Raw genomic sequence first — 17651 nt, 5'->3', positions numbered from 1 at the left:
TGATTATGATGCTGGGGTAAGAAATTATAAAGCCTACTAGTCATAGTCGGCAGACGAGTTTCACTAATTTTAGTTTTAACACTAGGAGGTGTACTAGTACTAGAAGATCCAATTCCAAGCGAACTCACAATTTTTGTGAGTAAAATATTTTTTTTAGATCTGCCATTTAAAACTTTATCATTTTCAAGAGAAATTTGAAAAATTTGAAATAAGATAAAAACGCCGGCGAACCACAAAATAACGGCGAAATATAGACACTTTGAAAGACGAACCACCATGCCTCTGAGTTTGAATTTGAGTTAAGGACGCTGTGCCGCTATGACGGATGAAAAAATAATTTTATATTTATAATCGTTGGTGACATTCGACGATGCTCTGCTAGCCTGCTATGTACAACGTCTCTGCAATGTTTGAATTCCTTTTAATTAAATTCATCTTAAAATCTTAAAAACTCCCCAAAAATAGCCATGTCACAAAACTTTTCTCTCCTTTTTAGTGAAGAGTCCTTAAATAATATAATAGTTCTATGCACTTTAATTTTTATTGATATTTATAGATAGTTATTATGAAATTAATAAAATTTAATAAAATTACCACATTGTTTTAAATATATTTAGTCAAGTAAATATTTCATAAAGCTTGCTCGTTAAAACCCATGCAGTTTCGTTAATAAGCCAATAAGCCAGAAATACAAACATGTCAAATAGTCTGATTTTATTAATTATACAAGTTCATTTTTCGTGCTGTTTGTTTTGTTTCCATTCCCGCCACAATTTTTTTTCATACAGGTTTGTCGTTAAACATTGAAATAATTCCACTAAAAAGGAAGCTTTCCATCCGCAATCAACCCCCCACAAAATGACGGTACAAAAATTTAAATTAATTTTTTCATTTTGTGTAAAGATTCACCCAGTGCCACAGTTGTTCTACATTTAAAAAATATAATAATTATATTTTATTATAATTTAACTTATAATAATAATATAATATATATAATATAATTTTGTAATTGTATTATAATTCAATTTTAATTTAGTAATAAAATAAAAATAATTTATTATAGCTAAAAGTTAAATAATTTTAGGATGAGCCATCTTCTGAAGCCACCAGCCCGGGAACCAGCGAGCCAGGCGAGAGGCGTGCACGTGGCAGAGCAGCAGCTGATGCTTCCAGTCCTGGCCGAGATCTGCCGCCATTCGAAGACGAAAGTGATGTACTAGGAGATGGAGGAGGTGATGACGAGGAAGAAGACGGCGAGGAATTGTTTGGGGACAATATGGAAAGGTTAATGCTGTTTTAATTTATTCATTTTTTTGTCTCAAAGGGTGCTATGCAAATTGCAAAATCAAACTTGTTTCCATATACATATGCTAATAAATATTAATATAGCATCATATGATGTTATATAACTGAAACTAAATTTTTTCCAGAGATTACCGAGCCATTCCAGAGTTAGACAGGTACGAAGCAGACGGTCTAGACGAGAATGATGACCTGTCTGACCTGAGCATGAATGATCGTCTGGCTGCTGAAAGAGAGATGAGACAGAGAGATCGAGATGAGCTGGCCGCCACTGGAAGAATGAGGCCTGGATTATTGTATGGTTAGTTGGGATTGGTTGGATGGCTGGCTGATTGGTTTTTTGGTTGGTTGGCTGGTTAATTGTTTACTCGATTGACTCCAGATGAATCGGATGATGAAGATGATGAACAGCAAACCTCTGGGAGAAGAAGATTAGGAGAACGAGCTGCTGATGGAGCTGCTATGGATGATGAAGAGGTTGGTTGGTTGGTTGGCTGATTGATTGGTGGTTTGTTGATTGACTGTTTCATTCTTCACTCCAGCATTCATTCATTCATCCATTCATTGTACAAGACAAACACTTCATCCCCAATTTTTATCAATAATCTAAATCCACTTTTAGATGATAGAAAGTATTGAAAATTTGGAAGATACTAAAGGCCATTCTGTATCTGAGTGGGTATCCATGTTGGCCCCAAGAACTGAGATTTATAACAGGTTTATCATTGTTATATTCTTTGGTTTTTTTGTGGTATTTTGTGATGATTCAATGGTACTGCAATGATGTTTTAGCAGTGTTTTGGTTATAGTGGTGTACCGTTGGTAAATATTAACTGATAAATTGTGATGTTTTTTTGTGTATTTCTTTTTTTCACTAGTATTTTTGTATCTTTAGTTGACATTTTTGTATTTTTGGTTGACATTTTTGTATCTTTGGTTGATGTTTTTGTATCTTGGCTAGTATTTTTATATCTTTGATTAATGTTTTTGTATCTTTCACTAACGAAAAAGGTTCAAGAATTTTCTGAGAACATTTGTTGATTCAAAGGGGCATAACCTATATAAAGAGAGGATTAGACAAATGGTGGAAAGTTCGTGATGACGACGACGACGATGATGATCTGATGATGATGATAATGATGTGATGATGATGGTGATAATGATGGTGGTGTCAGAATACTGATGAAGATGATTGTACTGATGATGATAAAATAATGAATTGATAATAACCTTATAGCAAAACATCACAAAACATACATTGATACATAAATCTACACACACACAAACAGACAAACACACAAAAAAACACATAAGCAAACACATACGGACACATGCGCATACAAACACACATACACACACAGTGAACAAAGGCAGTTTAGTAGTTGACTACAACATACTAGCATCAGCCGAACACGTGCTCGCCTACTTCCTACCCGAAGCACCTACTGAGATGCTGAAAATCTTTGATGAGGTGACGATATTATGGAGACGTGCTGTGGTGTTGGTTATCAGTTGATTTGGTTTCAGTTTCTTACTCTTCATTTGTTCACTTTCGTCTATCATTTATTCATTTATTTATTCATTCCTTCATTCATTTGTAGGCAGCTAGAGATGTGGTGATGTCGATGTATCCCAGATACGAGCAGATAGTAAAAGTCATCAGAGTGAGGATCTCGAATCTGCCTCTCATTGAAGAAATTAGATCTCTTAGGTGCGTGTGCGCGTGTGTAAGTTAGCGATAGATTGACGGATAAGCAAATGAATGAATGAACGAATGGATCCTGAAGGATATTTGAAAGGAATGATGGCCAAGAAAATGATGAATGTATGGAGGAACGAATGAAGAGATGGATGGTAGAATAAGCGGATGAATGATTGGATGGATGAATTGATCGGTGGATTAAATTGAGTGAATGAATTAATAAAATGAATTATCTGAATGAAAATCTATAAACCTAACTTTTTAGTTTCATTTTTGCATCTTCTTCATTCCATCAATTCAGACAGCTGCATTTGAACCAGCTGCTGAGAACAGCTGGCGTCGTCACTAGCTGCACCGGTGTACTCCCTCAGCTGAGCATGGTCAAGTATGACTGCACTAAATGTTCTTTCATCCTCGGCCCGTTCTTTCAATCGCAAAATAACGAGGTCAAACCGGGGTCATGCCCTGAGTGCCAGTCAACTGGACCCTTCGAAATTAACATGGAGGAGGTGTGTGGGCTTTTTCTTTTTAGTTGCTGGTTTAGCTATTAGTCTTAGTTATTGATTCGTCATTAGTATAAACTTTTGTTATATTTTTGCATAATTTGCGTAATTACGCTGTTTTTGTCTAATCAAATTGACCAAACATGTTCTTTGACAGACTGTTTACAAGAATTACCAGCGAATCACAATTCAGGAAAGCCCAGGTAAGGTCCCTGCTGGCAGGCTTCCTAGGTCGAAAGATGCGATCTTATTGGACGATTTGGTTGACATTTGCAAGCCTGGGGATGAAATTGTAAGTCAAACTAGGTGGAACCTTAAAATAGCACCCTCTAGCTCCTAATTCACTAATTAATCCTTTAGGAGTTGACGGGCATTTACAACAACAACTACGACGGATCACTAAACACTGCCAATGGCTTTCCTGTTTTTGCCACAGTTATCCTAGCCAATCATATTGCAAAGAATGACGACAAGATGGCTGCCTCGAACCTGACTGACGATGACGTCAGAGTGATTATGCAACTCTCTAAAGATGAAAAGATTGGGGATAGAGTCAGTGATGATGATGGGAGTGATGATGATGATGACCGGAATTATGATGTTTCCTCAGATGTTTGTGACTGATTAGTATTGGCTACAAAGACGACGATTTAAAAAAATGATGACGAACTATTATGTTAATAATAGCGATACGCATTATCATCGTTACCATACCACCGTCACAAAATCATGACATCATTATGACGTCATCATCAGATATTCGCAAGCATAGCCCCTTCTATATACGGTCATGACAACATCAAAAAAGCACTTGCCCTCTCTATGTTTGGCGGGGAACCTAAGAACCCTGGTCTGATGTTATTGCTATTTCATGTATTTGAATTAGTTGTAGTAGCAGTTGTAGAGCTGTAGTTGTTAGATAAAAAGACGAATTCAGTTCTTTTAACGACCAAAGAATTGCATACGAAAGGACACATCCCAAACGATCAAATCCGCCAGGTGGAAAGCACAAAGTTCGTGGCGACATCAACGTCCTAATTTGTGGAGATCCTGGAACTGCGAAATCCCAATTCCTAAAATACATCGAAAAAACGGCCTCACGTGTCGTTTTTACGACCGGACAGGGTGCGTCTGCCGTCGGTTTGACCGCCTACGTCCAGAGGAACCCAGTTTCTAGGGAGTGGACGCTCGAGGCTGGCGCCCTCGTGCTTGCTGACCGGGGCATCTGCCTCATTGATGAGTTCGATAAGGTCATTTTTGTTGTGTCGCAACGTGAATGATTGGTTCGTTCTTTCGTTCGTTTTTTTGTTTGTTGTGTGGTTGGCATACATACAAACATGAACGCACATAAACAAACTAAAAACATACATACATACGTACATACATACATACACAGATGAATGATCAAGATAGAACAAGCATTCACGAAGCTATGGAACAGCAAAGTATTTCTGTATCAAAAGCTGGTTGGTTCCTAAAATTTACAATTAAAATTATATAATTAGTCGTTATAATTATAAAAATTATAATCCTGATAATAATTATCTCGCCACCACAGGTATAGTGACGTCATTGCAAGCAAGGTGTGCAGTGATAGCAGCCTCAAATCCTATTGGCGGAAGATATGATCCGTCCTTGACATTCTCAGAAAACGTTAGTTGATTGGTTGATTAAATGATTGATGGATAGATTTATTGATTAATTAGCAGATCAATGATTAGACTGATTGATTTTCAACACAGGTGGACCTCACAGAGCCAATCCTATCACGTTTCGACATCTTGTGTGTCGTAAGGGACCAAGCAGAACCCCTTGAAGACGAACGTACGGCCAGATTCGTCGTCGAAAGTCACATGAAACATCATCCCAACTTCACTGAGGACGACGAAAGAAACGTGTCCATGGTCAGTTATTAATACCATCATCGTTAAACACACACAAAACTAACTTACGTACACACGAACATAAAAATACACACACACACACACTAACAAACATACACACGTATCTAAAGACACCCATGCAGCAGCTAAACAGCTCAGGAGTAGAACCCATACCCCAAGAACTTTTGAAAAAGTATATCATTTATGCCAAAGAAAAATCACATCCCAGACTCAACCAGATGGACCAGGATAAAATCGCTAAGATGTATTCGGATCTCAGAAGAGAATCTATGGTATGTAAACACGCACACACACACACGCACACACACACACACGCACACTACATAAATGCAACAGGCTACAGGCAGTATCCCAATAACAGTCCGCCATATTGAATCGACGATTAGGATGTCAGAGGCCCACGCTCGGCTTCACTTACGCGATTACGTCAATGATGATGACGTCAACATGGCCGTCAGAATTATGCTCGAAAGTTTCATCTCCACTCAAAAGTATGGCGTCATGAAGGGCATGAGAAAGGTCAGTTGGTGACCCTTGTGACGATCTGACTTAAATATTAATAATAACCTGATCATTGACCCAATTTCATTGCCCAACGCAGACGTTTTCAAGGTTCCTGACCTACAAACGGGACAATAACGACCTTCTCCTTTTCATTCTCAAGCAGCTGGTGGCCGATCAAATGACCTTCCAGAAGAATCGATATGGCAATGACCTTGACACTGTGGAAGTCTCCGAGAAAGATCTTGCTGATAAGGCTAGGAGTCATGACGATGATGCCTATTTATAATATACTGTCAATCAACTGATCTATAATTTATTCAAATTTATTCAAAACCACGCCCACACAGGCCCGACAAATTAACATAACTAGCCTGACGGAGTTCTACAGTAGCCCGATCTTCACTGGGAACAGATTCTCGTACGATTCGAAACGAAAAATCATCATTGAAAAAGTTAGATAGATGGGTATAGATAGATACTAGACAGATGGATGGATAGATAGATAGATACTAGATAGATGGGTGGATAGATAGATGGATAGATATAGATAATTAGATGGATAAAAGACCGGTAGATACGCGTTCGCATCAGAATAATTCACCTCAGTAAACTACTTCAATGATATACGTACGAATTCCTGGCCAAGCTTTATTAAGTAATAATAACCTTCTGACCGTTCAAAATCTTACCTATTATTATTGTTTGTTCTTAGTAGTTTATTGTTGGTTGCTAATCTTAATTTAGCTACACACAAATAGAATATAAAGCCTCATATTCGTCACTAAGAAATGGCCTAATCGATCAGATGTAGGCCCAAACATGCATATACATACATATAAACCGCATACAAACGTACGAAATTTCATACATGCATAAGTACATATATACACATAAGCATGGATACATACACTATATATATAGATATATATATATATATCATTGTGTATATATATATATATACGTATAGTTTCATTTCATAATAATTTCATATTTTGCAATCTACATTCAAGTAAATATATATATTAATTATAAGAATAGGGCTTTTTGATAAAGGATATATATATATATATACACTATTTATATATATATGGCGTAATGTACTTCAGCATAATTTAATATAATAAATGAATAGCACAATTTGTTATATATATATGTATGTATATATATTTATATATATATGTGTGTGTGTGTGTGTGTGCTTACGCATGAAGTGATTAAGCAAGTGATGCAGCGTGAGAAAATGAATGAGAAGATAAATTAATAATGATTAAATGATATAAAAATTGATAATATCCTCTGAATGGACTTTACTAGAAATCACATCACCATCATCTTCATGGATTACCATTAAATCATCCTAATCATTTTTTCACCTACCTCACCAGTTTTACCGCTACATTATTCTATCTCCAATCATTTCATCACTCCACCATTTCACCATCTTTCTCCGTCGCGATCTATCACGATCCCACCACAACAATCCCATGGGTACGTTAATCCCGTTAATCTTTGATTAGTGGGATAGAGCGATGTCGCTAAAGTACCCGAGCAAGTCCTCGATACTGAATTCAAAATAGATGTTGGAATCAGGGTAGCAGCGGTTAATCATACTCTCGATATACTTGTACTGCTTTATGAATTCGTCTTGCATGGAATGCCACACGACCTGTCAGTATAGAAGAACGATAACGTAATTATGACGTAACAATAGTGAAGTGATGATAACTTTGATAAATAATTATAACTAATTATGATAAATTGTTATAATTAATAATAATTATGTGACTAAATTATAACAAACTTGTAACAAATTTTCCTCCTCCGATAGATGCTTATCAACTTTTTTGTACAATAACTCGAGGCCTTTCTTCACCTATAAATTTCGTTATTCATATAATTATAGTTATATTATTACATATTATATTAGGGGTAAGCCTAAAATTACTAACCCAATTAGTATTTGTACTAGTAAATGGGATATAGATAGATAGGTAGATAGATAGATCTATCTCTCCACAGATAAACAGAAAAATAGGTAGATAGATAGATGGATGGATGGATAGATAGATCGATAGATAGATGGATGAATAGATATTAGAGAGAGAGAAGAGAATTCGAGTGATTAGTAACCTCTTTTCCGGAATACTCTTTGATGATTCTTTTGAGTTCTTGCCTGTTGAACTGCACCTGGTATCCAACGTCTTCCATTCTCATTCCTGATGCTACCCTAGCTTCTACCCCTTGGAAGAATTGCTGGATGAGTGAGCGAATGAATGAATGAGCGAGTAAATGAGTGAGTGAATCGATCGATCAATCAATCAATCAATGGTGAATGAATGATTGAACAAATGAGTGAATCAATTATGGATAAATAAGTAAAGTAAATTAATGAATAAATAGACTAATGGTGAACTAATTGGCTAACGTAAAAATCACATCTATTGGATACAACGGGATGTATGTATACAGAACGTATATAAATAAGTCGAAAAATATGTAAATAGGTCAACAGCAGTGACGGCACGTACGTACGTGAACTTTCTCAAGAGGTTGACCTAGATAGGCCACCACGTAGACTTGCATCCATTCCTGGTACTGCTTCTTTGCCTCCTTCTTCACAGCATCCAGGCTTGTGATCTTCAACTCGGAGAGCAAGGCTGTGGGAAAAAGAATACGACGACGAGGATGAAGTTGCTGACGATGACGTTACTATCACGTGACGATAATAAACGACAATGATGATGATGACGACCACGTACGGCAAGTATACAACCCAATGACACAGTAGCAAACAGCCAACAACGACAACAAAATTTACTCCTAACCAAAGATCCTGTGGTAGTTTTCTGTGAATGTATGTGAAAAAAAATGATTATAAATCAGAAATATAATTAAATATAAGTGGTGATAAACACATATCATCATACGTCAAATTATAATCAAACATGCCACCATCGTTATCACGGTCGGGAGCATTAACCCCATCTCAACCTTCACCTCACGCCAGTAACCTCAACCTCTCTCACTAAACCCAAACCAAATCCCAATCCTCATTGTTAAATTACGATTGAGATTGATACAATAATGATGAGGAGGAAGACGATGAGGATGATGAGACACTTCTAATCATGAAACATACCAAAACATCCGCCATCTTAAATTCGCAACGGAAAAACTCACCGAAATGAACGACTTCCGGAGGCGATTTCTGACTTTCATTGGCCACCCTGTTGATTTCGGTGAAGAGGGCGCTGGTCAGCTTTGCGTAGGCCCGGTCAAGGTCAGTCCGTCTGTTGGTCGACCTAAAAACCCATTCGGACTGTCTGGCGAATTCCTGATGATGAAGATGTCAGAGTGATGATGAGATGAGGAGGAAGATGAGGAGAAAGATGACGATGATGAGGAAAAAGATAAGGATGACGACGATGAGGAAAAAGATAAGGATGACGACGACGATGATGAATTTTTAGTCGTTCCTGATTGTGATGATGGGATGATGATGACACAATGATGAATTTGTAGTAATTTTTCAAAGCAACTTACTTCAAACTTGTGCACAAACTGTAATATGCCCAATCTCGATTTCTTATTCGTTTTACACTCTCTCATATTCTGTATCAAACTGTCCTGAAAAAACATTTCTATCATTAAAATTAGTGGACAATTTACACACACACACACACAATAAACACACATAAACACACACACATACATACACACACACACATACATACACACACACACATAAACACACACACACATACATACAAACACACATAAACACACACACATTCGTAAAACTTACAACAAATCGATCAAAATTTCTCTTAATCTGTACTAGGCACGTAGCAAACGTCTTACTGAGGAATGAACCGACGTCTTCTGTTAATAGTACATGTCCGCTCATGCGTACCAACATGCATAAGGAGTTGCTGCAAGTGTATGTGTGTGTGTGTATGTGTGTGTGTATGTGTTTGTATTTGTCTGTTTACATGTATGTATGTATGTATGTATGTATGTATGTATGTATGTATGTATGTATGTATGTATGTATATATGTATGTTTGTTTGTATGATTGTATGATTCGTACAAACGAACGAACGAACGAACGAACATACTAATTATTCAAGTTTATCCCAAAAGCCTCAAGAGCCATTAGTTCGGATTCCAGCGATAGAAACAGTTCGTACATCATTTTGCATACATCTTCGTTTATCTTATGCCTTGGTCGTAATAATAATAATAATAATAACAATAATAATAATAAACAGAGGAATAGAAACAACAGCCTACTTTTTGTTGCTCTTATTACTCTGAACCCAGGGACTATCGCTGCTGTTGTTGTCGCTAGTACTACTTCTGTTGTTGTTGTTGGTGACGTCATCGTGTAGTTGTTGTTGTTGGTCAGTGTAATCGAGGTTGAAGAATTTAACACAGAAATCCTGTTCTGCCACGCACCAGACCTCCAGCTCAGTGAGGACTTGCTCGTAAATCTGATTGGTCGGTTGATTTGATTGGTCGGTTGATTTGATTAGTCGGTTGATTTGATTGGTCGGTTAGTTTGATTGGTCGGTTGGTTTGAATGGTTGGTCGATTGACTGGTTGACGGCCAGCAAACATTACCTGATCAAAAACGTCCTCTCCTTCACGGTTCACTTCTGAATTTTTCGCGTTATTTCTCGGGCTCCTGAGAAGGAGAAAAATTTAAAGGGACTCAAATCTCTCCTTAATAAACAAGTCAATGAACTAATCAATCAATCATTCATCAACCAATCGCGATTAGCCATTAGACTGACCAATCAATACAAAAGAGAATTCACCTATCAACGCCTTCTGATTTGTTGATGCTCGAGTTAGAGCTCGTCTGATTGGCCGACATGAGTTTGCGTGATAAGGTAGCCGAACCGGGATTGGCTGATAAATTATCTGGTAGTTATTTTTAGAAACGCTATTTATAGATATCGTCATCGCATGTTATTATCATTCCAATAATATACTTCTCTTATAAGTGAGTTGTTGTTTGGCCGAGTTCATGAAGTCTTTAACTTGCTGGCCGAATAATTTGCTAAGGTTGGTTGTGTAAACCTGTGTGGATGCATGAAAATGAACGAATGAATGAATTAATTAATTAAAGAAAAATGAATGAGAGAATGTACAAGTGAATGAATGAATGAATGAGTGAATGAATGAATGAATGAATGACTAATAAACAGATCCAACAATCAATTAATTAACGGCAGAGAATGAGAAGAAGAGACAGAAAGTTTTTTTGTCAACTGACAAGCCCAAATAAAAAGCATACAAAAACCTACAAAAAACAACACACACACACAAACACGCACGCACACACACACACATACAGATTTCAGTTTATTGAATATTTCAACGTCGACAATCTTCAGCCAATTCATGAGTTCGCAGTAGGGCAGCAGCTCTTTATAGCAAGACGTGTGCGTCGGTAGCTTCAATTCACTTTGCTGTGGGTGGCTGGAGGAGGAAGACGATGACGTCGACGATGGCTGTGACGTGCCCCCACCTAATTCGTTTCCCTAATCATGAATAATAGTAATAATAATAACTCTCCCCACACGTACACACGTACTTAAACAAGCATGTATTAGTGCATACGTACAGTTACACACACACGTACGTACACACACACACACACACACACACACACACATACGTACATACACACACACATACACACATACGTACATACACACGTGCGCGTACACACACAGGCATACATTCATACTTGATGTATGAATAAGTTATTGAGATGATGCGATAATCTTTTAACGAATGCATTTTTGTAAGATGTCAGTCTTTTCTTCTGGTCTTGAACGGCCATCATTTTGCAGAGAGCTAGTGAATGAATGAGTGAGTGAGTGAGTGAAACAGTGAGTGGAAAATAAAAAAATACTAGAATGAATGAAAGAATGAATGACTAACTGAATGAAGGAACAACGAAATAAATGAATGAAAAAATGAATGGACCACAACCACCCAACCAACCAGGTTTAATTTCAGCATTGTGACACTTGAGAATAGCCCTGGCGGCCAGTGTGCACTCGTGAACTCCACGCGGGGTCGAAAGGTCACCGTCTAAAAGCGACTTCACAAACGTATGATCCAAACTTAACTTACTCTGTGATTGGTCAGTCAATACGTAGGTTGAATAAATACTTCAAAATCAAGAAGACTGTCAACCAATCAAATTATTAACTAATAAGACAGTCAACTAATCAAATCAATTAATTATTTAAACAACGAAACAGCCAACCAATCAAGTATTAGCCAATATAACAATCAACCAATCAAATCAAAAAACCCACAATTAAGGCTTCTAGCTCCTCTAACAGCTTTCTATGATTTTTATTTTTAATGTTTATAAGGGCATCCTTATCTTTCATACAATCCATGAGGTCTTTAACAGTCTGTTTGTATGTGCGTGTGTATGAATGTATAAATGTTTGTATGTATGATTGCATACAAAAATCTTTGTATATTTGTTTGTCTGTTAGGTATACATAATATATAATTCTAACAATTATATTGACCTGCGGTGAACCAAATAAACGTTAAAACTTAACCCTTCAACCTCGCTGTCCGGAAAATTCATCGTGAGGGAAAATTCATCGTGAGGGAAAATTCATCGTGAGGGAAAATTCATCGTGAGTCTAATTAGAAGTCACTGTCTTGTAACTACACACTCATGAATGTTGTACATTATAAATACATGGTATAGTTAATTTCGACGGTGATTCGTCTGTAATCTTGATAGCCACGTGGCTGACAATTGAGGCAGGCGTATCGAGCGGTCCGGCCAATATTAGTGCCGACCGTTTTCTGTAGACCTTCTCGTAGAGGGTTCGATCGCGAGCCGAGCAAGTGCAATTAGCTTGATATTCACTCGAATTTAAATTAAAATTTGTCAAAATTAATTGAAACGAGTCGAAATGTGAATTATTTTTAAACATTCATTAATAGATCGTTGACTGGGCGACAGTATTGACGAAGGTCAGGAATCGAACATAACACCAACAACTGTACCAATTAACCGATAAATCAATTAATTAGGCCGAATAATGAATTAATTTCGGCAATTAATTGACGAATTAGGCCGAATGGTAAATAGATTTCGGCATTTTAACGATTAAACGATAGTTAGCAATTGGTATTATATCGCACGATAGGAATAGAACCTACCGCAACTAAGTTAACGAATTCGAGTTCGATTATTAATCAATTAAACGACCTCACAAATATTTCTGCTCCGGGTCTCAATACCTTATAACAATATCCACAATGAATTATCCACTATGAATTATCCACTATGAATTATCCACTATGAATTATACCCCACGATGAATTTTCCGTAAATCATCAACCTCTGACCTACAAACGTAAAAACTTAACCTTTCAACCTCTAACCTACAAACCTCGAGGACGATTTCGTACTCTCTCAGCTTCTTCTCGATTTGTTCTGCCTCCTCACAACCCCTGTCCAGCAACCTCATCATCTCGATCACCTGGTCCTCCGATCCCATGATCGAGTGAATGTTCGCCTGTGCAAACACGCATGAATGAGAGAATGAATGAGTGAATGAACGAGTGGGCGAATGTGTGGATGAATGAGTAGATGGGTGAATGAGTGAGTGAATTCGCACGCATAGGCCAGTGTGTTAGCAGTGTTGTTGCATTGCAGTCCTGTTCATTCATTCACTTATTCATTCACTCGATTATTAGTCCAATCATCCATTCTCTCACTAATTCATTCATTCATTTATTTCTTCACTCATTCATTCATCCACTCACTCCATCGAGAACAGACAAATCTTTAGTAAGTTGTCCAGCAAAGAGTTCAGCATTGCTGATAGCAAAATCGCACTGGGACATAAGCAGCTCTAAATCCGACTGCTCTTTTTTGGAAAGGGCCTTCCAGTTACTGCTCTCGTCGTCCTCTGGGCCCCCTCCCTGGACACCCCCCATGGTTCCTCCCACCTGGTCAGGTAGGATTGAAAGTCGAAGGGACTCCAGTGCAGTTTGGTTGTGCAGCAGTTGCTGTTGGCTCTCTGGGTGGATGAATGAATGGATGGATGAATGAATGAATGAATAAATGAATGAATGCATGAATGAATGAATGAATAATTATAATGATATCAAGAAAGATAAAAAATAACAAAGTAGTAAACCATCAAGTAGATTGGGTGGAGTGTTGATAAAATCTGCTTTCTGGACCAAATACATATGGCTCAACTGATAACAAAAAGGAGGAATGAATGAAAGAATGAGTGAATGAATGAATGAATGAAAAAATGAATAAACAAACCTTCCATAGACTTTGAATGAAGGCATTCTTTTCAGCTACACTACTAGCCACCCATTTGTAAACTTTGTCGATGTGAATTTCAAAATCGCCAACGTCCTAAAAAGGAATGAATGCACGAAAGAATGAATGAATGAATTAATGAATGAATAAACTGGACGAAAGATTGGATGGATTGAAAGACGAATGGATAGCAAGCACGCACACACACACAGACGCACACACAAACACACGGACAGACACACACAGACACTGACACACGCATACTCTATCAATGTATTTGGCATCCAGTAGTTTGATCTGCCTCAATGGCCAGGCTGTTTTCTTCTTCAGTGCATCACTCTTGTCCGACTTTTTGACTTGATACAATGTCACTTGGGCGGGCTTCTGTGATGTCACTAGGTGAATGAATGAATGAAAGAATGAATGAATGAATGGATGTTTGAAAGAATGAATGAATAAAAAATGAATGAATAAATAAACAATGAATGGATGAGTGAATCAGAGACATATAAAAGAATTAACACTGACAAAGAAATATAAAAAATATACCAAAGACAAAGAATTTTAAAAAAATATCGAACATAGATATAACAAAATATACTGACCAGCAGTGCATAAGAAACATGGTTTCTTCTTTTTGCCTTCTTTGGTAACATGGACGACAGAGAAAAGTCGCTCCTCACTTGGAAGGAAGACTTCCCTCTGGAGAGTGTGTTTGATCGCTGTCATCGTTGACGCTGCTGCTGTTGTTGTTGTTGTAATGATGTTGTTGTGATGTTGTTGTTGTGTTGATGAAGTTATAGTAACGATGTTGATGTTGTTGATGTGTGGTGATCTTCGTTAGTGTATTTAATAATTTAATACCTTGATTTTGTTTGCAAACATTAATGTCTGTAGTTAAGTTCATGTATTTGAAGAAGAAACATTACACACCAACAGATTGTATATAAATTTATATATTATTTAAAACACATACATATAGCTATATATAGCTATATGTATGTGTGTTGAATGTGTGTATGTGTATGTGCGTGAGTGTATATGTGTGTGTGTACGCACGTGTGTGTGTGTGTACGAGATATAGATTTTATTCTAAACAGATAAATAATTAAATAATTCTTCCAAACATATTTGAAAGAGGGAGTAGTAAAACTATTAAGCTATTTAAACTAGCTTTAGCAGGATATCAAATTACATATCATCATGTCATCATCATCGTCATCATCATCATAGTCATAGGCAGAATTATCATGAAATAAATTTAATTATATTGTATCATTTTGTCAATTATAGTTACCGTTATATATATATATATATATACATATATATAAACAATATACATGTGTGTGTTTGTAATATATATGTTACACACCTCAAACACAAAGGTAAAGGATAAACTCAGGATTCAAATGCCCAAACATGTCTAGTTTGTACACATAGGCTATGTTTATGATATATATCTTTTCTGTGACTATGATGTTGATATGATATAAATAACCAAATACAATAATAACTAACATTTAACTCTGATGATAAACTATGAAATAAAAAATGATAAAGTACTCTCTTTTATTTAAAGAAGAAATGCAGAAATATTAAATAGCATAGACATGATTTAGTGATTTTATTGAATTTTAAATGTTTTTTATATTCAAACAATAAAAAGTTGAAGCATTTTTATTTGAAATTCATTTTTAAAAAAAAACTTTGTGAAATTGAAATGAAATTTTCAAAAAAAAATGAAAATATATTTAAATTTTAGGTCAAAACGTTTCAAACCTGAAAAAGATTTTCAGTGAAAAACGTAAATTTATACAATTTATTAAATTTTATTCCTGTTGAATCCCCGAATTAGATAACAATTATTTTAAAATAAAAAATTTAAACACCCATCATTTCATAATAAGCAAGCCAAAATGGGTGTACACCTTTAATTGGACAAAAATATGAAATATATGGAAAGCGAAACCAAATTTAAACTATTTAATTAAACCAAGGGGAGACCTATTTACCAATATACAACACTTTCTTATGGGTTGAAGCAGGGATATGCAAAGAATCTCAATTTTTTCAACTTTTAATTATTTTCGTCATAAAGTTAGTTTCGAAATTTGAAAAGGCAATCTTCACCCAAGTTATGTCACTGCACGCAAGGTTCACGAAACTAATCAAACCGTGGCATGTCTTACAATTGCCTTGACGATTTTTATTTTAGTTTTTTGAAAAGTTTTCAAACAATTTTCTAAATTATTATCATTATATTTATAATTAATTATTATTATTATTTACTATTATTATTATATATTTGATTTTGATTTGATTATAGAACCAATGTTCTATAGTTAATGGCTGTTGTAATTCGTTTGTATTTCCTTGGCAAATATGTGATAATAAAATGACAAAGTGGTCATCATCTTCTTCTTCATCAGCACCATCATCATCTTCGTCATTATCAGCACAAACCACTGTCAAACATCGTTCTAAATTCAGTTTCTAAAGGTTCTAAATTTTTAGCACTTTTTCAATTCAGATTGAATGTGATCACATGTATTTGCATAGAAACCCATTCAGTCGGTTGAAACCTTTTCATGGCCTTTCAGCTACTTGTATTCATAATTTATTGGCGCAATATCAAACTTATTTCACGTGCAACCATTACTCACACACAGACGCGCGAACGCGCACACACACAAACAAACACACATACACACACATATACACGCATCGAATTCAAACGTCAAATAACTGCACATTACCAAACATTATACAGTATGAACTGTAAATCTCTTCCTATCGTTCTCTCTCTCTCTCTCTCTCTCTCTCTCTCATATTTTTTCTTTTTCTTTAAATTAATTTACAGTTAATGAAGTAGTTGTTGGCAAGAATGGATGAATGAATGAATGAATGGATGAATGAATGGATGAATGAGTGAATGGATGAGTTAATGAATGAATGAATGAAAAATTAGAAATTTTATCCCCTGTACTCCAAAGATCCACAATCGTGATTAATCCCCGTTTTGAATTACTTCCGGATCCCCGGAAGTAATTCAAAACGTCGCCGCAGTTTTTTAGGGTTTAAAATAAACGTGAGATTTATGCATGCGATTGTTTTGAAAATAATCATCAACAACAACTACTACAACGACAGCAGCAACCACAGTAGCCACAACAACCACAACAACAACAACGAATCATCAACAGAAACATCATCAGAAACATCATCAGAACATGAAAAAATCATCACATCGCAACAACAACAACAACAACATCAACAACAACAACAACAACAACAACAGCAGCAGCAGCAGCAGCACATCAACAACAAAATAATAATTTAGCTTTCCATATTTCAATTTCTCCATTCCCACTTACTCCACCCAACGCAGAGTAACAATAAT

General features: G+C 36.2%; 2 protein-coding genes across 2 annotated transcripts; one reads left to right on the top strand and one right to left on the bottom strand.

Annotated features, from left to right (window-relative positions):
• Positions 1–820: 820 nt before the first annotated feature.
• On the top strand, positions 821–7581 carry HELRODRAFT_191161 (hypothetical protein). Its single transcript, XM_009016507.1, has 22 exons — positions 821–864; positions 1085–1284; positions 1431–1603; positions 1685–1779; positions 1925–2019; positions 2314–2393; positions 2664–2773; positions 2904–3013; positions 3306–3513; positions 3665–3799; positions 3868–4059; positions 4264–4357; positions 4507–4757; positions 4904–4973; positions 5066–5160; positions 5250–5411; positions 5522–5683; positions 5748–5930; positions 6013–6168; positions 6263–6731; positions 6758–6946; positions 6974–7581. The coding sequence occupies exons 1-20, from the start codon at positions 859–861 to the stop codon at positions 6374–6376; spliced, it is 2691 nt and encodes an 896-aa protein (XP_009014755.1). The 5' UTR covers positions 821–858; the 3' UTR covers positions 6377–6731; positions 6758–6946; positions 6974–7581.
• On the bottom strand, positions 7429–14980 carry HELRODRAFT_76461 (hypothetical protein; the record flags this gene model as incomplete). Its single annotated transcript, XM_009016506.1, has 22 exons — positions 7429–7581; positions 7717–7788; positions 8046–8168; positions 8448–8572; positions 8741–8761; positions 9096–9249; positions 9459–9542; positions 9721–9847; positions 10035–10122; positions 10229–10409; positions 10540–10594; positions 10737–10842; positions 10914–11001; positions 11277–11435; positions 11675–11784; positions 11935–12067; positions 12255–12356; positions 13362–13487; positions 13738–13992; positions 14252–14347; positions 14516–14646; positions 14857–14980. 22 exons carry the CDS (start codon positions 14978–14980, stop codon positions 7429–7431), a joined length of 2613 nt encoding a protein of 870 aa, XP_009014754.1.
• Between the last annotated feature and the right edge of the window lie 2671 nt (positions 14981–17651).

Source organism: Helobdella robusta (genome assembly GCF_000326865.2).
Source record: "Helobdella robusta unplaced genomic scaffold HELROscaffold_18, whole genome shotgun sequence".
NCBI lineage: Eukaryota > Metazoa > Annelida > Clitellata > Rhynchobdellida > Glossiphoniidae > Helobdella > Helobdella robusta.
The sequence above is the reverse complement of the archived record's forward strand: the minus strand, read 5'-3'. Positions and strand labels throughout refer to the sequence as shown.